The 19398-nt window shown below is 37.3% G+C and overlaps 1 protein-coding gene across 2 annotated transcripts in view; it reads left to right on the forward strand.

The window, feature by feature from the left end:
* The window catches only part of ICA1 (islet cell autoantigen 1), a 74285-nt gene that overhangs the window by 43514 nt on the left and 11373 nt on the right, over positions 1-19398 (forward strand). For both annotated transcript variants that reach the window (XM_074863686.1, XM_074863695.1), the window contains 5 exons: positions 4252-4377; positions 4565-4663; positions 12264-12358; positions 14361-14410; positions 18210-18251. In XM_074863686.1, coding sequence (XP_074719787.1) covers positions 4252-4377; positions 4565-4663; positions 12264-12358; positions 14361-14410; positions 18210-18251 — 412 coding nt within the window. The remainder of the gene's footprint in view (positions 1-4251; positions 4378-4564; positions 4664-12263; positions 12359-14360; positions 14411-18209; positions 18252-19398) is intronic.

The raw sequence follows: 19398 nt of genomic DNA on the forward strand, positions 1-19398 counted from the left end.
ACTGTAGAGGACACAAAGATTCCTTGAAAATACATGACAAATCCTTATTTTAGTAACTGAACATACTGAACAGGGGTTTTTAACTGAGTCTGAACATTATTTTTTTTAATGTTAGCACTTTTGAAGATTGGGACTTTTTCTGTTTGAATATAGGTTTAGGAACCTGTGCTTGCAAATATTTGCCCTTCCAATCAAGCATTCCAGAATCTGACTTTCAAGCCCCCAGGATTTAGGATTTTAACATTTATTTGTGTGCTTAGTTATTTTAGTCTTTTGAAATTATTTCAGTTTTATCTGGCAGCTTAACAGTTTATCAAACTATTGATTTAATAAGATACTGCTTTCCAAATTTGTTTTATGTGCTCTCTTTAAAGAATTCTAGTCCATAAATACTGTATATAGATGTTTGCATTGGGAAATTAAAAGCAGGTTGCTCCGGGTTGCTGCTTAGAAAAAGAAAAAGATGAAGAGTAATAACCTTTTTTTTTTGTCAGTAATACCATACAATTTTCTTCTACAGCATCAGCCTCACAACTAGCACATACAGTTTCAAGATGCTTAGGACCTCTTTCATCGTAAAAATGTCCAAGTTGCATTTGCACTGGTGCAGTTCTCTTACAGTCAGTAAAATTCTGACACTTTTCAGACCAGGATTTTGAAGAAATTTTGTATGTTCAGCTTTAATGAAGTTAAATATGTGAATAAAAATTTTCAAGACTGAGACCACGAGGTCCTGTTTCTCCTGTCTTAGTAATTGCAGAGAAAGGAGAAGATTAGTATGTATTACCTCAGCTTTCCCTTGAGTAGAAAACCAAAGGTTCATTCTGATAACTTGTGTGGTATTAAGTAGATTATGCTTTGTAAGCATTAAGGTTTTATACCTAATTCCTGAAGCCACAAGTAATCTTAAAAGATGTCTAATAATAATTTTAATTGAAGTGCATTTATTGGCACACAGAAAAGGGAAAAGGTCACGCTAATGTGGTATGCAGTGTTCTTTCTTGGCTGTCCTGCACTGCTGCTGCAAAATGGAGAGTACTTTCAGTACTCAATAAACTTTAAGTATATCAAAAAACCTAAAAGCACCATTAATTTAATAGTTCTCGTAGTATTGTGTCTTCCCTCGTTAGCAAAAGAAATGTGTGGCATTTGGTAACACAGCATTAAGTATTTTGAATCACCTGTATGAGCATGTCAGATATATGGGTTTGTATTCCACATGGTGGTGTGGACCACATCTTTCTCTTTATGAATGCTCTAGCTTTTAAGAGAGACACTAATTACATGTTCAGTTAAGATGAATGCTGACACTGTTTCTTATTAAATGTCCTTGAAGACTGTATGCAGGAAGACTACAACTCAAACAGGTTTTTTGTTTACTGGATGTTTTTTTTTTCTCTTTATTTTAAGGAATTGGAGACATGAGGTAGACCCAAATCCCGGTCTGTCATATAAAGTCCTTGTGCAGACTTGCAATTGTAGAAAATAATTACATTTAGTAGTTTGGTTTTTTTTTTCCTTGTGGCCCACCATCTCTGACAGAGTATTTATATTCCCCAGAACTAACATTCTTTGCTCACTTGCGCTATCAGTCTACAAAGCCACAGCTGTTCTTACTGTGTTTTCACCAGTGCTGTGGTATACTGAATAGGAAAGGAATTCTTATCTCAGCTGTACCATTGTAAAATATAGTTTTATATGTGACACATTTCCACTGACATCAGTTGAATTTCTCTGGATTTTCATGGTTGTAACTGAGATCAGAATTTTAGTCTCAAGTCTCACTAGGTTTTTCAAAGTCCTACAACATCTCTTACTTAAATATCTTCCTGTTATAGCAATTCTTGCTGGCAAAAGATGTAGGTAATCTCATGTTTGGATTTCAGTTTTGCACAGGCCCATGATTTTCTTCACAGTTCTTTTTAGACTGAAGTTGTAAATCTGTGCTCTCAGGCACCTGCAGCTAAAGCAAAGAAAGGATTTGAGGACCTAATGCACAGCAAAGGTGTTTTATCCAACACTGGATAAAGCTTCCACACTCTTTTTGCCACTGCTCCCATCCTCCTCCATTGCTGCTTAATTTTGGAGGCCCATAAGCTCTTTACTCACCTACTGTTTTGACTAGACAATCGTGCGTGGGATGGGACTCCTGGCATGGATAGCATGGTGCCTCGCTCGGGCTTCCACCAGGCACAAGCTAAAAGAAGTGGTGTAGAGTCCCTCGAGCATCACAAACTAAGAGGCAGCCTCAGCTCATGCCAGTGTAGTTCTGACTGGGTAAGGCTTTTCACAAAATATCATACTTTGTAGGGAGATGTCTTAGCAGAAGCTGTCCCTTGCTTTTTACATCATAGTTTAGCATTTGTCATGCTTGCATAAGGAGTGGAAGCCATGGGAGCAATTTCCTCCTTTCTGAGGGAATTCAAATCTGTCTCCACCTCACCAAAACATCTCCTAACTACCCAATCGGTCTACCAGCTCTGGACACCCCTCTTTGGTTTGAAACTCTTCAATATGCAAAAACAACAAAGCAAGTCATCAGTAAGATGTATTCTTGTGGTTAGAGCACTGGATCAGGTCAGAAGTTTGAGATGTAGTTGTTATTACCAGAACTCAAGATTTATTCATTGATTGCTTGGTGTAATATGTGGAGTTATCCTGGAAGACTTCCGCTACTAGATGAATGCACTAATCACAAAGCTATTTTCCAAAGGTAGAGTATCACTGCTTTTTCTTTATTTAAAAAAAAAAAAAAAAAAAAAGTACTTTTTTTCTAGGCATCATCTTTTTCTACAATTAAAATATCACCTTTGAGATGCTGCATTTATCAGAAATTTTGAATTATGGTGGTTTCTTCATTATGAACATACCAGGCCTATGATGTGTACAACCCTGTAATATTACTTATGGAGTGCCGATCTGATCAGTGAAAAAAAGTTGCCCCAAGTGTCCCACAATTTGTACGAGTAGGTGATCTGATGAATTCGTGATGCAGATCTTTCGCTGTTTTTCTGCTTGGTTGGAAGTCTCGTACACTCTTAGTGAGTTTGGGAAAATAAGATTAGAAATATGGTAACCCTAACATTTGGATTGCATTATGAGGTATGTATTTGTCCTTACTGCACAAGGAGCACAGGCACTTGCTGCAAGGTTCTGGTTTCACTTCTGAAGATCAGGACCATACAAGTTTGTCATGTCTTGCTTGATTGAGTCTGCATATTCTGAACAAAATCAGTATACTCTCTGAGTTAGGCCAATAAAGGAGACATATTTAGTTTGCATTCAGTGGATTTTTTCACTGTGCAGGTTTTTTTGGGTAAATATTTTATTGTAACTGTGAAAGAGTTATAAGAAAATCATGTTGTTTTGTGGTTTGATTGTTTCCCATTTCCTTGGAAGAAAACTAAATTTTGTATATAAACAAATTTGTTTTGTTAATATAGTATTAGGGTAGTGTACAAAGCTGTCTTAAAAATGGGGGATCCTGTGTACAGAATGCCTACAGCAACTTTCTACCCTGATACCTGATCATGAGAATACCAGTATTGTTGTCAAACTTGTGCGGTTTGGTAACAGAGGGTGTCTTGTATGTACTTAACAGGTGGTAGAAGAATAATTCAAAAAACGAAAACTCTTTGAAACTGAAATTGTTTGCTCCTAAAAGACAGTCTTGATATTTTTCTTATACCAATAAACAGGAAAAACACTCTGTTTTAGAAGGAGAACTTTAATGAGCGAAGTTTTTGTAGCAGTTCAAAGTTCTTGAAGTGATATCTTGTCAACAAGAGTTACAGATCGCCTTTAAAGTTTGTCAGTGTAATTCGGCTCTAACAAATTACATGGAGATGTCTCTGTGCGCCTGTATATTATGTAGTAAACTTTTAGTTCCACATTTGTTGGTCAGGCTTTGAATTGGTATTTCTGTAAAGAGATACCAAAATTAGTATGTTTTCCAATTATTATCTTCTCAGTATATATTTAATACTAATATCTTATAAACAGGGGTTACAAACCAAAATTTCTTCACTGAATGTATTGGAAAAATAGTAAGATAGGAAAAGCAATATTTTAGCATATATCAGCCTACCATATCTTAATTTCAGTGAGACTGATGCTATAATAAAGTTCTATATAAATTTTAATTGAGTCTGGTTGGTTGTCTGATTTCTGTAAAAGTTGTATTAGTTTGGTCTTTCATGAAAAACGAAGAAAAAAAAATCACTACATAAGCAATTGTCCCTTTGTTTGAAGGTTCAAGCTCAAGTGCGACATGCAAAACTCAACTTTGACAAACTGAAGACTGATGTCTGTCAAAAAGTGGATCTTTTGGGAGCAAGCAGATGCAACCTCCTTTCTCATGTGTTAACAACGTATCAGGTATCTAAAGAAAATGTTGACCTCCAAAAGAAAGATTTCCTGTTAATATGTTTTTGTAAGAGGTTACCATGGCAATATTCAACTGTAAGAATATGTAACTAGTATTGGAGGGGAGATGTGAAATTTGCACTGAAAGCAAATTGGTGTTAAAGCTAACATTGCATTGAAATTTTATCCTACCTTACAGGCAACACTTCTTCATTTTTGGGAAAAAACTTCGCACACGATGGCAGCCATCCATGAAAGTTTCAAAGGTTATCAGCCATATGAATTCACTATGTTAAAGGTAAGGAATATAGAGATATATTTGTTTGCCCAATGATAACAAGTAAGAGATCATACAAGTATGTAGAAAGCACACATTCATATGTTGTCTGTATATTTTCTGACAGTTTTATCCCTGTCTTGTCTCTTCATTTAAATACTGGTTTTCTGTTTAATGCACTTCTGGCTACTAGGATCAAAAACTGCATGTAGAGTGCAGTGACTAAGGAAACGGTTGGACTAGATGATCTTCAAGGTCCTTTCCAACCTAGGTGATTCTGTGATTCTGTGAATATTTCAAAGGAAGACGTTATTCAGGGCTGTACTTAAGTATGTGTTTAAGTGCTAACTGGGAACGTGTTTGATTATTCCTAAAGAATCATAAAATCCAGCAGAATTAGGGATTTATGTTGCTCTCCAAAATCCCACAAGTGAATTAATACTATTTTGCCTTTGCACCTGTTTTCAAAAACTCACAGTCTTTAAGAACACGTTATTGGGCTGAATATGAGTACATGGATGCTCAGGGTTCCCACACCTGTACTCAGACTTTTTAACCCTTAACTGCTCTGGGAAATACTGTTTTGCTTGACTAGTGTTGTTTGCTGATCCTTTGTAATCTTAGAATATGGAATATGTGCAATATCTGACTGAAGTCTGAGTTCAGAGTTTCACCAGGTATCTAAAAATAACCACTCAGCACTGTGTATTTTCCTGCTTATGCCTGCCCCTGCATATGAAGTTGCTTTGCCCAGTGCAATCTGAAGTTCAGTAGAGGAATGGGAAAACAGAGAAAAAAATCATTAGCTTTCCAGTTATCCCCATAGACATCTTTGTCCTGTAGTTATTTTGTGCGACGTAATAACTACATGATTGGCAGATCCTATTTGCATGGGAAAAAAAATAACATTTGTCTGAAGGAGATCTGCCAGAAGGGTTACCATCGGGAGGAAAGTCAGGAATGAACAGCTTGCGGCAAAGCCACTCTTTGCTTGGAGAGACAGCCCAGTTTGGAAGCAATTACAAGTCATAGACTCAATCCATGAAATGCTTGTGCATATGACACATAGAAGTAAAAGCTGGGCTGCATTATGCTATATAGCCTGTGGCTACCCCAGAGCTCCTGGAAAAGAAGCTGATACCTGAAGGTATAAGATTTATTTCACCCCAGACTACCAATCTTGTCTGTGCATGACTACAGTATTTTTAAAGTTATTTTCTAGAATGTGGGTTGGGAGAAAGCAGTTTCTGGACTCTGAAGTGCATAAATAGCTTGTGGAGACTGTTACTGCAGGAGCTTGAAACATCACAAAGGACCAAATAAACAAATTTTAAACTCAATCTCTTCTGACTGTGGACAAAAATAAAAAGAGGCTTATGAACTGTTTCATCTTACCCAGCCTCTGAAGAATACTGTCTTGCATGAGAAGTCTTCATTTGCTATGAAGTTAACATAACTCTAAGCTTCATTCTTGCATAGTCCACATCATGGAAGATGGGTTTTAGCCACAGCTTATGTTCAGTTTTCAGCAGGAGGCAGCTGGGCATAGTTATCTTGACATTGCTAGTAATAGCCTACAGACTCACCAATTAAACTCCAAACTATGAAAGACAGTCCTCTTTATTTCCCCGCCATTGCCTCCCATTGCAGTGATGTCTAGTTCACAGCCTGGGTTTAGCCAGGCCAGAGTCCTGCATACCGTGCTGGTGGGCTGTTCTCATAACTTCCCGATGTTAGAAGGTTTCTGAGGAATTTTTTCTCTTTGCTTTGATATAAACCAATTTCAGTCTACTTTGTGTAGGTAGCCTATATTATTGCAGGGTATTTATTCTTTATTCTCTTTTATATCTAAAAATCTGATTATTTGAACAAGCCATATGATGGTTCAAAATGTATAGTAACATTTGGACACCTTGGAGAGAAACTTGTTCAGAAAATGCCCCTGTTCTGAAGTACCCTTGTGATGGAGGGTAAGAAAGATTTGGGGATGCTTATTATCTTTTGAACTTCCTCCGGTGAAAGATTTCAGTATAATCTATACTTGAAATGAAACTGGGAATCTATGATGAAGAAATACAATCTATCTTGAGTCCACACATGTGTAACAAGCACTCCCTTGAAGCAAAAAGTAACTGTAAAAATGGTTGTGAATGTTGTAGTGTGTTTAGGATGCAGCCTGACTTTGTTATGAGACTCTTAACCATGTTTATTGCTGGCCTCTTGTTCTGAAAAGATGTGATTTCCTGTTTTTGCAGTGATATGTATGCTGAGAAATTATGCTAATCAGGAGGTAGTTTTATACTACACAATTTCATGGAAGTCTGTGCTTTCAGAAAACAGCTACTTGGGACTAAGACTATGTTACTGCCTTTTAGTATCAGTTCTTTATTTCTTTTGGTCTCTGGAGTGTGGGATTGTTTTCTATACCATAGTTAAGTCTCCTCCATGATCTCTTTTCCCCCGATTAGTAGTTTCTGTTTGTTTACCTTAAATGATTGCTAAGGAGATTAAATCAAAATCTGGTGGTTGCATCAGGTGAGATTCTGTTGCCTAAGAGAGTAGATGTCTGCTGCTACTTCAGGTGCCTTACCTCAATTCTACTTGTCATTTTTGAAGTGTGTGGGACTCACATGAGTCCCATGTCTCCTCTGCTAGACCTGGGTTGGAATAACAATAGATGTTTATGGCTAGGGAACTGATCCCTACCAGTCATATCATATGTTCATGCCAGAGTAACTATATATTAAGAAGGAGTTGCAAGCTAATTCTACATTGAGATTACATGGTATTATGTTTTTCTGAAGTATAATAAAGGGCTATAGCTGATCTAGGGTAGGTGTAGTTTCTGATGGAGAAACTTTCAGTCTAAAAATGTACCCAATGAAGATGCCGCATCTGCTGTTGATTTTATGCATGAAAATATACAATCAGAATATATAATTGCTTAAAACATACATAAAATAATTCAATGTGCCCATTTCTATGTTTTATTAGGAGTTACCCCTTTTAGAATATTTTTCCCTGTCTTATATCTTAAAAGGGATCTTTCCTAAAAGAAAATTTTGAATTTGGTGCTTGCAAATTATTTTTGTCCAGTTCTGATACTAACAGCTTAATTTTGCTCATACAAGTGATCCTTCTGAATTAAATGAAGCATACGTGTATGTAGGATTAGTGTTTTACTTTAAAACAAGAATTTAAAGAAACAATATTTGACTTAGACGTAGATTGTCTTACTGAAAAATTAGAAGGTGCTATGTACTGGAAAATTACTGTTTGTATTTTGTAGTATGAATATATTCATGTACCAGGTTTACTTCAGGAAAGAGACTCTTAAATGCCTCTCGGGATTGTTTCTGGAAAGAAAATGTTGTCTTTAGAGATGTTTGCCAAACTCCCTTAATGAAAAGCAGCCCATTTGTTTTCTTTGCTTCAGGGTATATGCTGAGAGTAGTATAATTGTGCTATTGCAGCTGTATTTCCTAACTGCAAGTTTTATGCTTGATGAAAGATGATTATTAATGTGCTAACAACTCTATGTATCGTGATGTAAAAGTGTCCATTACTGTATCCATTACTGTAATATTAAAGATGATGGGCTGCTATTTTGGTAAAGCCTTTAAGGTTTCATTGTCTTGAAATCACTGTGTATCAAATGAATTCAAATTTATTTCAGGAGCTACTTTTCATAAATAATACTTCTTTTTAATTTCTGTCACCATTTATTTGTCTTAGTTACTTAATGAATATTAAGTTGCATTTTTTACATCTTAATGCTGTAATACCAAACTTTCTGAAGAATTCATATGAGCCTAGAGATAATGGCAGCCCTGGTAAGGGAGTCAAAAGACGTAAATCTCAGTGCATCCCTTTATTTCTGTGCAAAGTGGAATGCTGCTGCCTAGGCTCCTTACATGGTTTGGAGAACTCTGTCCAAACAGGTGCTACAACACTCTCGCCTTCTGCTGACCTCTTCTGTAGTGTTGGTATCCTTTCTTGTTTCTGTTTGTTGCACCATGACTTTACTCACAGGCAAGATTGTATATAATTTTATATCTCTAGGGGTTTTGTAGGGGATTTTGTGGGGTTTGGGGTTTTTTTCTGATGAATCTCCATGAGGAAATTCTGAGACTACCTGCTTTTCCTCTTCCCTTTCAGCTCTCCCCCCTAACGAAACATATCCAAGTTTTTGTCTCTTCAGTGGTGTTGCACTTCTCCATATGTGTTGTAACATCCTGGGATGTATCCCTGGCTCCTGGACCTGCCCTTAGCTGTGTTGCTTTGATTCTTTCTCAGTCAAGAGGAAGCACATTAGCTGTCCAAGGCACTTGGGGGGAACTGTGCATGAGCTGAGTGCATTGTCAACACTCTGGTGATTTAACTGCAGAGGGCAAGTTTGTGTGCAGTCCAGATGATCTTGGCTTGACTTGAAAGCAGCCCAGATGCAGGTGAAGGAATTTTGTGAGTAGCAGTCAGTCTCAGAATGGTGCCTGAGCTGAAACCAGAGTTAACTCTGCAGCAGAGGAACCCCTTGTCAGCTTAGATATTTCATCTGAGTACTGAGAGCAAACAAAATATCACTGGGTGACTTTTGGTTGTAGACATACAATACAGGCAGAGTGAATGACTGTAAACTTGCTCTGCCAGTGTTTACAGCCTTACCCTGATTTTTATAGTAAAAGAGAAATAACGAAGCTAGGAAGACAGCTTTCTAAACATGCGAGCATCCTCCTTAAGCCACATACTGGTGTAGCTCGCAGCAAGGTCTGTGTGAGTCCACATGAGCACCCGAAAGAGTGCTGTGAAGTTAGGTATTTATCTGCTCTGAGCCAGCAAAGTCAGGAACGCTTCATACACACAACTGAAGCGTGCTTGCTTTTGTCTGAACTCATCCTGTGTCTTTACAGCCTTGTTTAATCACTACACTTTCTAGATGACAGGATTTCTACCCTTCCTCTGATGTAACTTGAAACAATTAAGAAAATACCATAGTTTGATTTCTACACATGCTGACAGTAGTGATCACATTACTGCGGGTTCATGTTTAGAAAACAGTTGACAATGGCTTTTTAACACTCAGTTCTATTTCATACCCATTCTCTAGCTTTTTTAAATCTTTTTAAAAAGTTATCAGTTTGCAGTACACATCAAGGTGTAGAGTAGAGGGAGGCAGGAGAGAGGAAAATAATTTCATTGTTCGCTATCAGAAACTGAGGAAATATTGTCTGAATTAAATTGTTACATTGAATTATTGCATTAATATACAGCTGCTGATTTTTAACAGTTTTGATCATAATCTCCATTGAAACCGAAGCTATATTTCAGAACTGTGTTTACTTTTCTAATGCAGGAAATAGTAACTGCCATTATTATCGTGGTGTTTCCTTCCCAAGGTACTTGTGAACTCCATTTCTATATGCTGTTTCTGTGGTTTGATCACCGTCCTTTAAATATGGATTTCCTGAAACAGTCATGTGAAGGAAACATCATAAAATATCATTCCTTAAAGAAGGATGCTGATTTCTCTGTATTTTTCTTGGTGAAGATGCAGAAGATTTTACTTCTGATAATTTTCTTTAACTCGTATAACTAGGCAGTGGTTGAAGTAGTTCTGTTTGTTGTTCAAAACTATTACATCCTTCTTGGGGCAGGCTCTGTGCTGCTATTCTTAGTGGTCGGCAGAGCACCACAACTGTTGCACCATCACCTCCTGATTACAGTAGGACTGTGCATCCTACTGTGAAGGTCTCCAAGATGGGTCAAGTGCCTGAAGCAGTACAGTCACTGTAATGCAAAGCTCTGCTGTCCTCCTCTGCACTGCACTTTTGTGCAAGTATAGTGCATGTTCTTATGTTTTTGAACTCTAATCCAGGTCCTCTTGGAGTCAGTGGAATAATTCCCATGAATTTTAATAGTACAAGTGCAGTCTTATCAATACCCAGTACAAATGCAGTTAAAGGGTAACATATTCGTTCACAGGTGTTCTAGCTGAGGTGTCTAGTGTCCATTGTTCAGAATCCAGGAAGTACACTTACATGTGATTCTGGCTAGCACTGTTACAGTGTCAAAAAAAAAAAAACCTGGCAACCACAGAATAAGGTAAATTTCTTTAATGCCTCTATTGTTGCTGCTTTTGTGATCCCTCATCTTTTGACGCATGAAGTCTGCAGTGCTAAAGGTGCTTATGACAAATTAATCTGTGGTTCTAGGTAGAAGAATTAAGTTACTGAGAGGGAAAAAAAATGCAGCTGCAGTATAGACAGGTCCGTTAGTTTGGTTTCTAAAACACTGAAGTATACATTTCCTCAAGTACTGAGCCAAGCAGAAACTGGAATGCCCCTTCTGGGGACTCATCTGTCCTGGTTAACAGGGCAGTGCAAACAAGACCTGCAACATGCCTGGGAATACTTTTCTTGTAACAGATGGGCTGGGGACTCTAACTTTTATTCAGTAGATGAGGTGGACTTTTCTTTGTTTTACTGTTCTGATGAAACATACTACCATTTGGTTAAAACTCCAGATGCAAAACCACTACACTTTTGTGTTTGTTAAGTTTTGCACAAAAGGTGGCTTAATATTTTTATCATCAGTTTTTTGCGGGGTGGGGAGAGAAGGTAGGTGAGATACACTACTATGAATATCAGTGAGACATAAATAAACTTAATTACAAGTGGTTAGGGCTATTCACATGAAACATGGTTTTCTTTTTCAAAAACTGAATTGGACTTTGGAAGGAGGAACATGTTTTCACCTTCAAATCAAAACCATTTTATAGACCCAAATATTCACATTGCTGACATTTGTAATTATTTAATTACTATCTTCAGTTATTTAATTTTTCATACAGAAATCCTAATTAATGCATAACAGGGACAACCACTAGTATATCACTTTTGTTATCTCAAAGAGTCAGTCTATTATGCTTTATTTGTTGGCTTGTTCACATGTCCAAATTTTGGTTATAAAAATGCTGACCATGAAGCTGCACATTGTTATCTTGTAGCATGGTCTTTCAGATTGCAAAGGGTTAGTAAGGTTTTGTAATACCACACCTGGCCCATGTCTAACTAATCATCCAAGATTTTAACCCTCATTTTCAGATTTAGGATACAAGTAGTACCTTCCCACTACACTGCACTTGCCAAGGTTGTGTGAATAGTTGCATCAGGAGAAAAAGAGAATAAAGAAGTAAAGAAGTAGTATATGAGGAACAACCAGATGTAAAGAATGAATTTTTCTCATCTTTAAAAAAAAAAAAAGGCAAAAAAGGAGGAAAAAAGAGGCAAACCCCCCAAATGGCAAAGAAACAGGCTGTCAGTGCCTGCTTTGCACATGGTATAGATGGTTTTACTTAGAAATATTGGAAACAGAACATGAGTTTAGAAGTAGCCAATGGTCACCTTCTTACATAAAGTGTGTTCATGTGACTCAGTTTGAATGAGTATCTTCTAACATTTTTATTTTGCTTGTTTGAGTCAGATACAGTTTCAATACAGTTCAAGACCATTTGTGCTTAATTTATGTGGGTTCTGTAGTCTGGTTTGGCCTTAAATGGCACACTTTTGCTTCCCTGATTCTATTTTGTTTTCTTCTCTTTGTTTATATTATGGTTATGATCTAGAGCTTACAAGATCCTGTGAATAAACTAACAGAAAAAGCAGAAAAGGAGGACCTGCAGATTGAGAGCACCAAATCAGTACAAGATCAGCAGAGTCAGTAAGTCACACAGCCTGTATATTAAGATAATGAGTAATTTTGTCTATAATCTGCTTTCTGGTTGCTAAAGTCACCAAACATTTATAGATGGAAATATAGACACAGCTAGTCTGATCACACTAGCTAATAGTAAACTTAATACAAGAATTCCTGAAATGTTGTGATGTGTACATGAAAACTAATAAACTTTATGGTGAAATTACAAGCTTTAAAAAGGCCCATTAAATCTTTATGTGTTTTTCATCTTTCCTAGCCTTCTTTTTATTTTTCAGCTTTTGCTTCATTTTTTCTTTAGTAAAAGAAATGGTAAGCAACTACACATGGGGAGAAGTTATATGAGCATTGTATTTCTCCCTTCAGCAGCATCTCCTTTCACCTGGGAATAGGATATGGATTCCTGATTGCTTTGAGCAGCGATTAGTTTTTGTAATGTATACAGCACCGGTTAGTAATCCAATGAAGCAGTAGGTACTTAGTATAAAGTACATCTGAGCGAGCTGATGCTATCGAGGTTTGAGTTACCTGTAGCTCTGAGGTGAGAGAGACTTATGAATGGGCTGCTGCAGGGAGAGGAGAACAGGAGAACGAGATGCGATCCCTCCCCTACGGGACCATCAGGATTCAGTTGCGAGGAGATGCGACGTTGATGTAATCCTGCTGCCACCTGTTGTTTTGACTATCCCTGCTTAAATGAAGCACCCAGCAAAGGATCGGTTGTCAAAAAGCAGAGAACAGCTTGACTGATTAGTGGATTTTGCTCAGCTATTTATAATAATGGATTTTTAAAGAGTTCAGTTTTCCTTTTACTTGTTTAGATTCAGAACCACTGACCAAAACCAGTTTATAAATTGGTCGGATTTGCTGCTATTCAGATTAGAAAGGACTCAGCCAAGTACCATTTGGCAGGTGGTTGTCTCCACAGCACTTCCTTGAATCTGCTGCATCTCATGTGGTAATAATAAAGAATTTCATAAACAATTGTTTTCCTTAATGTTGAATACAAAGTTCTAGAATGAATGCATGATTTATGCAAGATGTGTGCATTGACAGCTACCAGCAAATGCATCAGATGCCATGTCATGGTTGTACCTGTTTTTATTTACAGACTACCTTTTTCCTTGTCTATCATGAAAGTAGGGGAAAAAAATACGTCACCATTTTGCTGCCTAAAACCATAAACAAACATCTAAGATTCTGAAAGAATTACAAGAACAAAGCTTTTAAAATTCACATGAACTTTCCATTCGCAATGAACTTTCATTATACTAGAATCTGGCCTGAATCTAATTTTCCTCTGCTCTGCCACAAACCTATCCTCAAGAGCAGAGGAGGTGGCTCCTCCTGTCCTGTCACTAGAGGATCGTAGGAATGTGCCTGCACAGTCCTCTTCACCACTATATCAGCCTTGTGGCTGCTTCATTCCCTACTGGCTGAATGGCTTTACACAAAGTAATAGCAGTTAGTATATATTCTTCATTGAAGAGATTACCTTTGTTTACGAATTGCAGGTAAACCACTGCGCTTTTTTTCTGTCAAAAGCTTTTTCGTCAACACTGTTGAACTGTTTTTTTAGAAATCTGCTGACATGGGTCAAAACTCACCTGACCGTTGATTTTTAATTAGTTGCTGTTAAGAAGAGCAGTGCAAAGTGGTTGTTTTTTCGGTTGTTTTTTGCAACAGTTGTACTTCCTTCATGATAGTTGTGAAAGACCAAGTCTGGAAAAGCAGAATACACTGTACTTTTCATTACAGAGATTGAGTTAGATTAAAAGGTTTGATAGTTGGTCTTCAATCTAAGTTTGGTTTTCAATAGACTTCTGCAATGAAACAATAAAAGTTAACAACAGACCACAATATACAGTAAATGCAAGAGTCCATCTAAATTACTGTTTATTTGTTATTGATATCATTCTGTAATGATGTGACCAAAAAGAGAAAAATGTATTATTATTATATAGCCTTACAATTATTTTCTCATATTTTTCTTATTCTTTCAAATAAGGTTGATTTCATTAGATGAGGAGAGCCATACCAAGGAATCAAACTATTCAGGTATTTTATTTCATGTTATCATAACTTCATGGCTTTTTCATTTTTGTTTATTTCCTGTATGTTCAGCTTCACCCAGCAAATCCCTACAAATGCATAAAACTTAAGGCCAGAAAGATCTGTTAAAACTAATCTCTTACATGTTATATCCCACTGCATTTCATTCAGTTACTCTCAGATAGGTCAAATAGCTTGTCTTCCAATGCATAATTCTAACATTGGGCATGTCTTCAAGGAAAGGATCTACAGATTAGTAGGTGTTGAGACAAGGAAAGCATGCTGCTTAGCTTGCTAGTTTGTTCCAGTGTTTAAACATGTACTCTGTTAAAAACTTGATGAATTGAGTGGAACTTCTGCCCAAAAGCTAGGCAAAGTCATATTCAGCCGCTACCAATGATCTGATGAGTCGTTATTACTGAGTGACACAGCCAGGCTCTAATTGGAGGTGCACAGTGAAAGAATGGGAAGCAATGGACACAAGTGGCAGAGAGGAAAATTCTGATTACATACTGGGAGAAAAAAGCATTTACAGTGAGGGTGGTGAAGTGCTGGAAAAAGTGCCTGGAGGGGCTGTGGAATCTTCATCCCTGGAGATCTTCAAGACCTGACAGGACACATCCCTGTGGAACCTGATCTAACTTTATAGCTGACTCTACTCAGAAAAGGGGCTTGGACAAGATGACCCCCAGAGGTCCTTCCAGCCTAAAAAATGCCATGGCTTATAATACTCTTTTTCTACTAAACTAATGGCGAATCGTTTTAATGTGTGGTATTTTATCCTTCATGAAGATACTTAAAAGGTTCTGCATTAAAACCAAGACTCCTCTCAAATTTTCATTTCGATGAGCTAACCGTTTTGGTGTCTTGAAGACATCTTTTCTACTCCTTTATTTTTGACATTTTTGTTTCCATTCCACTTCACAACATCCCTTTTAAAATGTGAAATATATAACTGGACAAGACATCTCTGGTGTTGGTCTCTCGTTCATGTTTCTAGAAGGTGAAATCACATTCCTGTTTCGGTATCCAAGAACAGTATCTCATTTTGCTGCAACATCGAGTTAGAAGCTCGTATTTGAATTTGTTGTTTATCAACACTCAGTTACTTTTGGTCACAGCTTTCCAGGACTTATTCTTCCTTTCTGCAGCATGGCTTAGATTCCTTATTCCTAGAGATATAACTTACAACTTAGTGGTATTAAATTCTCTCTGCCCTGATTACAGAAACTGAATGACTGGCCTGAATGACCACCTCTAATAGTCTGCTAGTTGTTTGCACATTTTTTCAAAAGTGATTTTGTGTTTACTTCCAGATGACTGCTAAAGCCATCGAATAGTAATGGATAGAATACTAAACCTTGCAGATCTAAACTAGAAACACTTCTACTTTGCAATTATTTCTCCTAACAACTGGGTTTTGACATCTGTTAGTTGTCATGTTCCTAATCCATTCAATATGTTCATTACAGGTATTATGCAGCTTTTTAGCTGGAAGGCTGTGCAGTGCAAAGTCAAGTTGTTTCTAAGCAAATATATTTACCAAAGAAAGCTCATAGTTTTTCAAAGAATTAAATCAGTTAGTTTTTTTTAACTAGGTCTGCTTTCCATAAAAACACCTTTTATTATAGGAGCATTTATTATGCTCATATTCTTTTGCTGAATCCCATACTGAATGGGATTCTGTTAATGTTTTGCCTAGGAATAATGGTGAGCTACCAGCCCATAGTTACCTACAATTACTTGAGTCACCCTGTTAATTACTGTTGTTGTTTGGGTGTTTTTTATAATAATGACACAGTATTAGGACTTTTCCAGTGTTTTCAGGTTTCACCCATTTTTCAGTTAATTAGAACAGATATCTCTTTGACAAGATATTTTAATATTCTTGGATACAAAATCTGACTTACATTTTCTTAGCAGATGTTTTGTAGAATCTCAGTTACTTATGGGCTGTAAAATCTTTCACCATCATCCATAATATAAATACCTTGTTCTGTCTCTTTCTCCATCGCCTCTAAAAGGAACTGAAGTATTTTGGAATTCTTCTGCCTGCTCTGCTAAATTTTTCCATCTCCATACCCTAGTGGGTCTGTGCCATTGCTAAGATACTTTTTTTCCTTAAAGAACTCTGTACGTACTAAAGTAATACAGATGTAGTGCTACTAGTGATGCAGCTGTGTTTCTTCTTAGTTTTCCTCATCAGCTACTCCAGAACTTCCAAGTTTTTATCATTTGCTCTGCATTTTTTCTTAATATACTACGGGTGTTTTTAAGATCGACTCCATCATGTTTACCACTGAACTAAGGTAGGCTTTCAGCAACAGTTGTACTTTTTTCATTACAGAATTGTGGCCATCCGTATCCCACCTTTCATGAACTTCTTTTTCTGTTTGGTTTTTTTTATTTCCCTCTGCCAGTCAGTTTAGGGTTGGGTTTTTTCCCTTTAGCTTTGTACATTGTCCTTTTATGGAAGCATCATGTATAGTTGTCCATGTGTGTTTATGCTTCTCCTATATAGAGTGTAATCAGATGTGATCATGGTCCTTAAATGACCAGCTGATTCTAGTGCTGGTAGCACCTTTATGTCATCCTAGCAAAGCCTTGTTAAAATAATATGATTCGAACAGCAAGCTGTTCCGTTTCATTTTGTCCTGAACACACCTTGAGGTTTCTCTTGAAAGGGTTTGGCATTCAATTTTTGTTCCCCTATAGAGAATTTCATTTCTCCTTTCCAGCCTCAAATTGAGGCTTCCAGCAGATCTGTCTTCCAGTTCTGGCAGTACTGTGACTGACTCCGTCATTTGCCATTAGAGCTACAGACTTAGTTGTCTAGAACCTAGATTTCCTCAACAATTAATGGGGAGTGAAAGGCATGTTCAGCAGGTAACTCATCCCTCCTGTTTTGCTACGTATCTTAAATGACATTAATCACCCGAGGGAGGTGTTTTTCTCGTCACTGATACACAGAATCTAAATGATTGTTTTGACTCCATGTCTAATCTAAGAAACTTGCTCAGAATTTAAGATAGTGACAGTTGGGGCGTGGTGGTGTTTTTTCACCTCTGATAGCCTGTAACCCTCAGCTATATATTTTCCCTCCTAATGGTCTTAGCTCATTTATTTTCCTGCAGGAGAAGAGGTGCTGTTACTTATATCCTGACCTGGGGTGCTTTGGGGGCAGATTCCTTTTCCCCATTCCCAGAGTTGGTGTTATGAGGAAGAACATATTGTCAAGGAAGGCGATTTAGGGAGTGATGAGGTCCTGGCACTTTTGTGCTCTCTCCTGGCCAGTGTAAGTACAAACTTCTAAAAGAAGTGTCTCTGCTTCTGGAGGACAGCAGAGACCTGTCTGATTCTTGCAGTTGCCTCAGTTGGGTGCACTCAGCCTGGAGATGAGCTAGTGTGACAGGTGGTGATTCAGAGGAAGATACCCCCCACGTTATTATTCAGAAATTTGCCTCACTTGTTAGAAATGCTTATATCTTGGGTGTTTCATCCTTTATGACCAGGTTCATTTCAAACATGAATACCAACAGCCTTACATGTTGGTCTTCTAGTGACATTGTTTATAAGCATGGTCTTGTGCCAAGTGCAATTTGACATGTTTATGGATCTTGATTACAGCTGGTGAGGGCAAGGATGTCGTATCCACATTACAAGGAAATTGTAACCACAAGCAGAACTCAGGTGAAGAGACTTAAGAAAACCACCTTTAGATGTATACATAGATTGTCAGTATACTGCAGATCTTCCTTTGTTGCTTTTCTTTTTTCTTTTTTCTTTTTTTTTTTTTTGCTTTTAGGTGCCATAGATGACTTATTAGACCTGCAACCTGAAGAAAATGGTATGAAACGTTTGTGCATGTTTGTTTCATCTGCTTTTCAATTACAGGCACCAAGTATAATTTTAATCTTAGATCTTAATTGTTAGCATAATCTGAAAAGTTGAATGAAATTATTCAGCTGCAGTATTTAAACAGTGTTAAAGGAAACTCAACTTCATATATATGCAGAGGGACTATTCCCGATGTTATAATATGAAATAAACCTTACTGGGGATAAAAGGCATTGTAACAGGTGATTCAAGGTTGGGTATACCAGACTGTGTTATATTTGCCCTGCTGAAATAGGTTCCGCTGTAAACCTTATCCCTCCTGTAACATTTCACAAACTTTTCTTTTTGATTCTTTAGTTGTTGTATCACAACTCTTGGCAATACATTAGTAACCACGAGATTTATATCAGAAATGTTCGTATTTGAAACAAATTATTTGGTCCTCTTAAAACCATATAAGAACTGGTGACTTCTTTCAGCCAGATAGTTAATTAAATCTGCTGTACTCTTCTCATACACACATGAGAAATCAGTTTTTCATTCCAGGCTCTGCTCCTATCCTTACGCTTTTGTTAGATCCATGGCAGCTCAAGAGGATGTGCTGGTTTTTTCCAAAGGATGCTGTTTTACCATGTAACATATGAAAGATCTGGCTAAAAGCTTTATTTTGAGTTTTTATATGCAGTAAGATTATTGCCTATAATTTCTCATTTGTTTTTCACTCATATATCTCAGAAGAATGAGTAAAAAAAACCTTCCAATGACAACAAAAACAACTGTGGCAACTCAAAAAGCAAGTAAAGCAGCAAAGAAAAAAATCCCTTTGTGCAGTTTAGTCAGTCAGACTGAGAGTGTAATTTGGGGTATTTAAGGCACTGCCTTCGTGGTAGGTAAGGAAGAGAGCATTTGCAAACACCTCGACTTTTGATTTGCCATGAGCAGTCTCTTGCACTGTGGGAAGTTACCCATGTGGGGAATGGCCCATGAAGACAGAAACAGGGCAAGTTTCTCAGCTGTCTGTGCAGAAGCAGCCCTAATCTGTGGATAGATAAGGTAGTGATGACTTCTTTTCTGTGGTTAATAAAAAAGGTCAGTGCATGTCTGACAGTGGCCTTTTTTCTTCTGGTTTTCCCCTTAACTCGCTTCCATTCCTTGTT

Source organism: Strix uralensis, chromosome 1 (genome assembly GCF_047716275.1).
Source record: "Strix uralensis isolate ZFMK-TIS-50842 chromosome 1, bStrUra1, whole genome shotgun sequence".
Lineage (NCBI taxonomy): Eukaryota > Metazoa > Chordata > Aves > Strigiformes > Strigidae > Strix > Strix uralensis.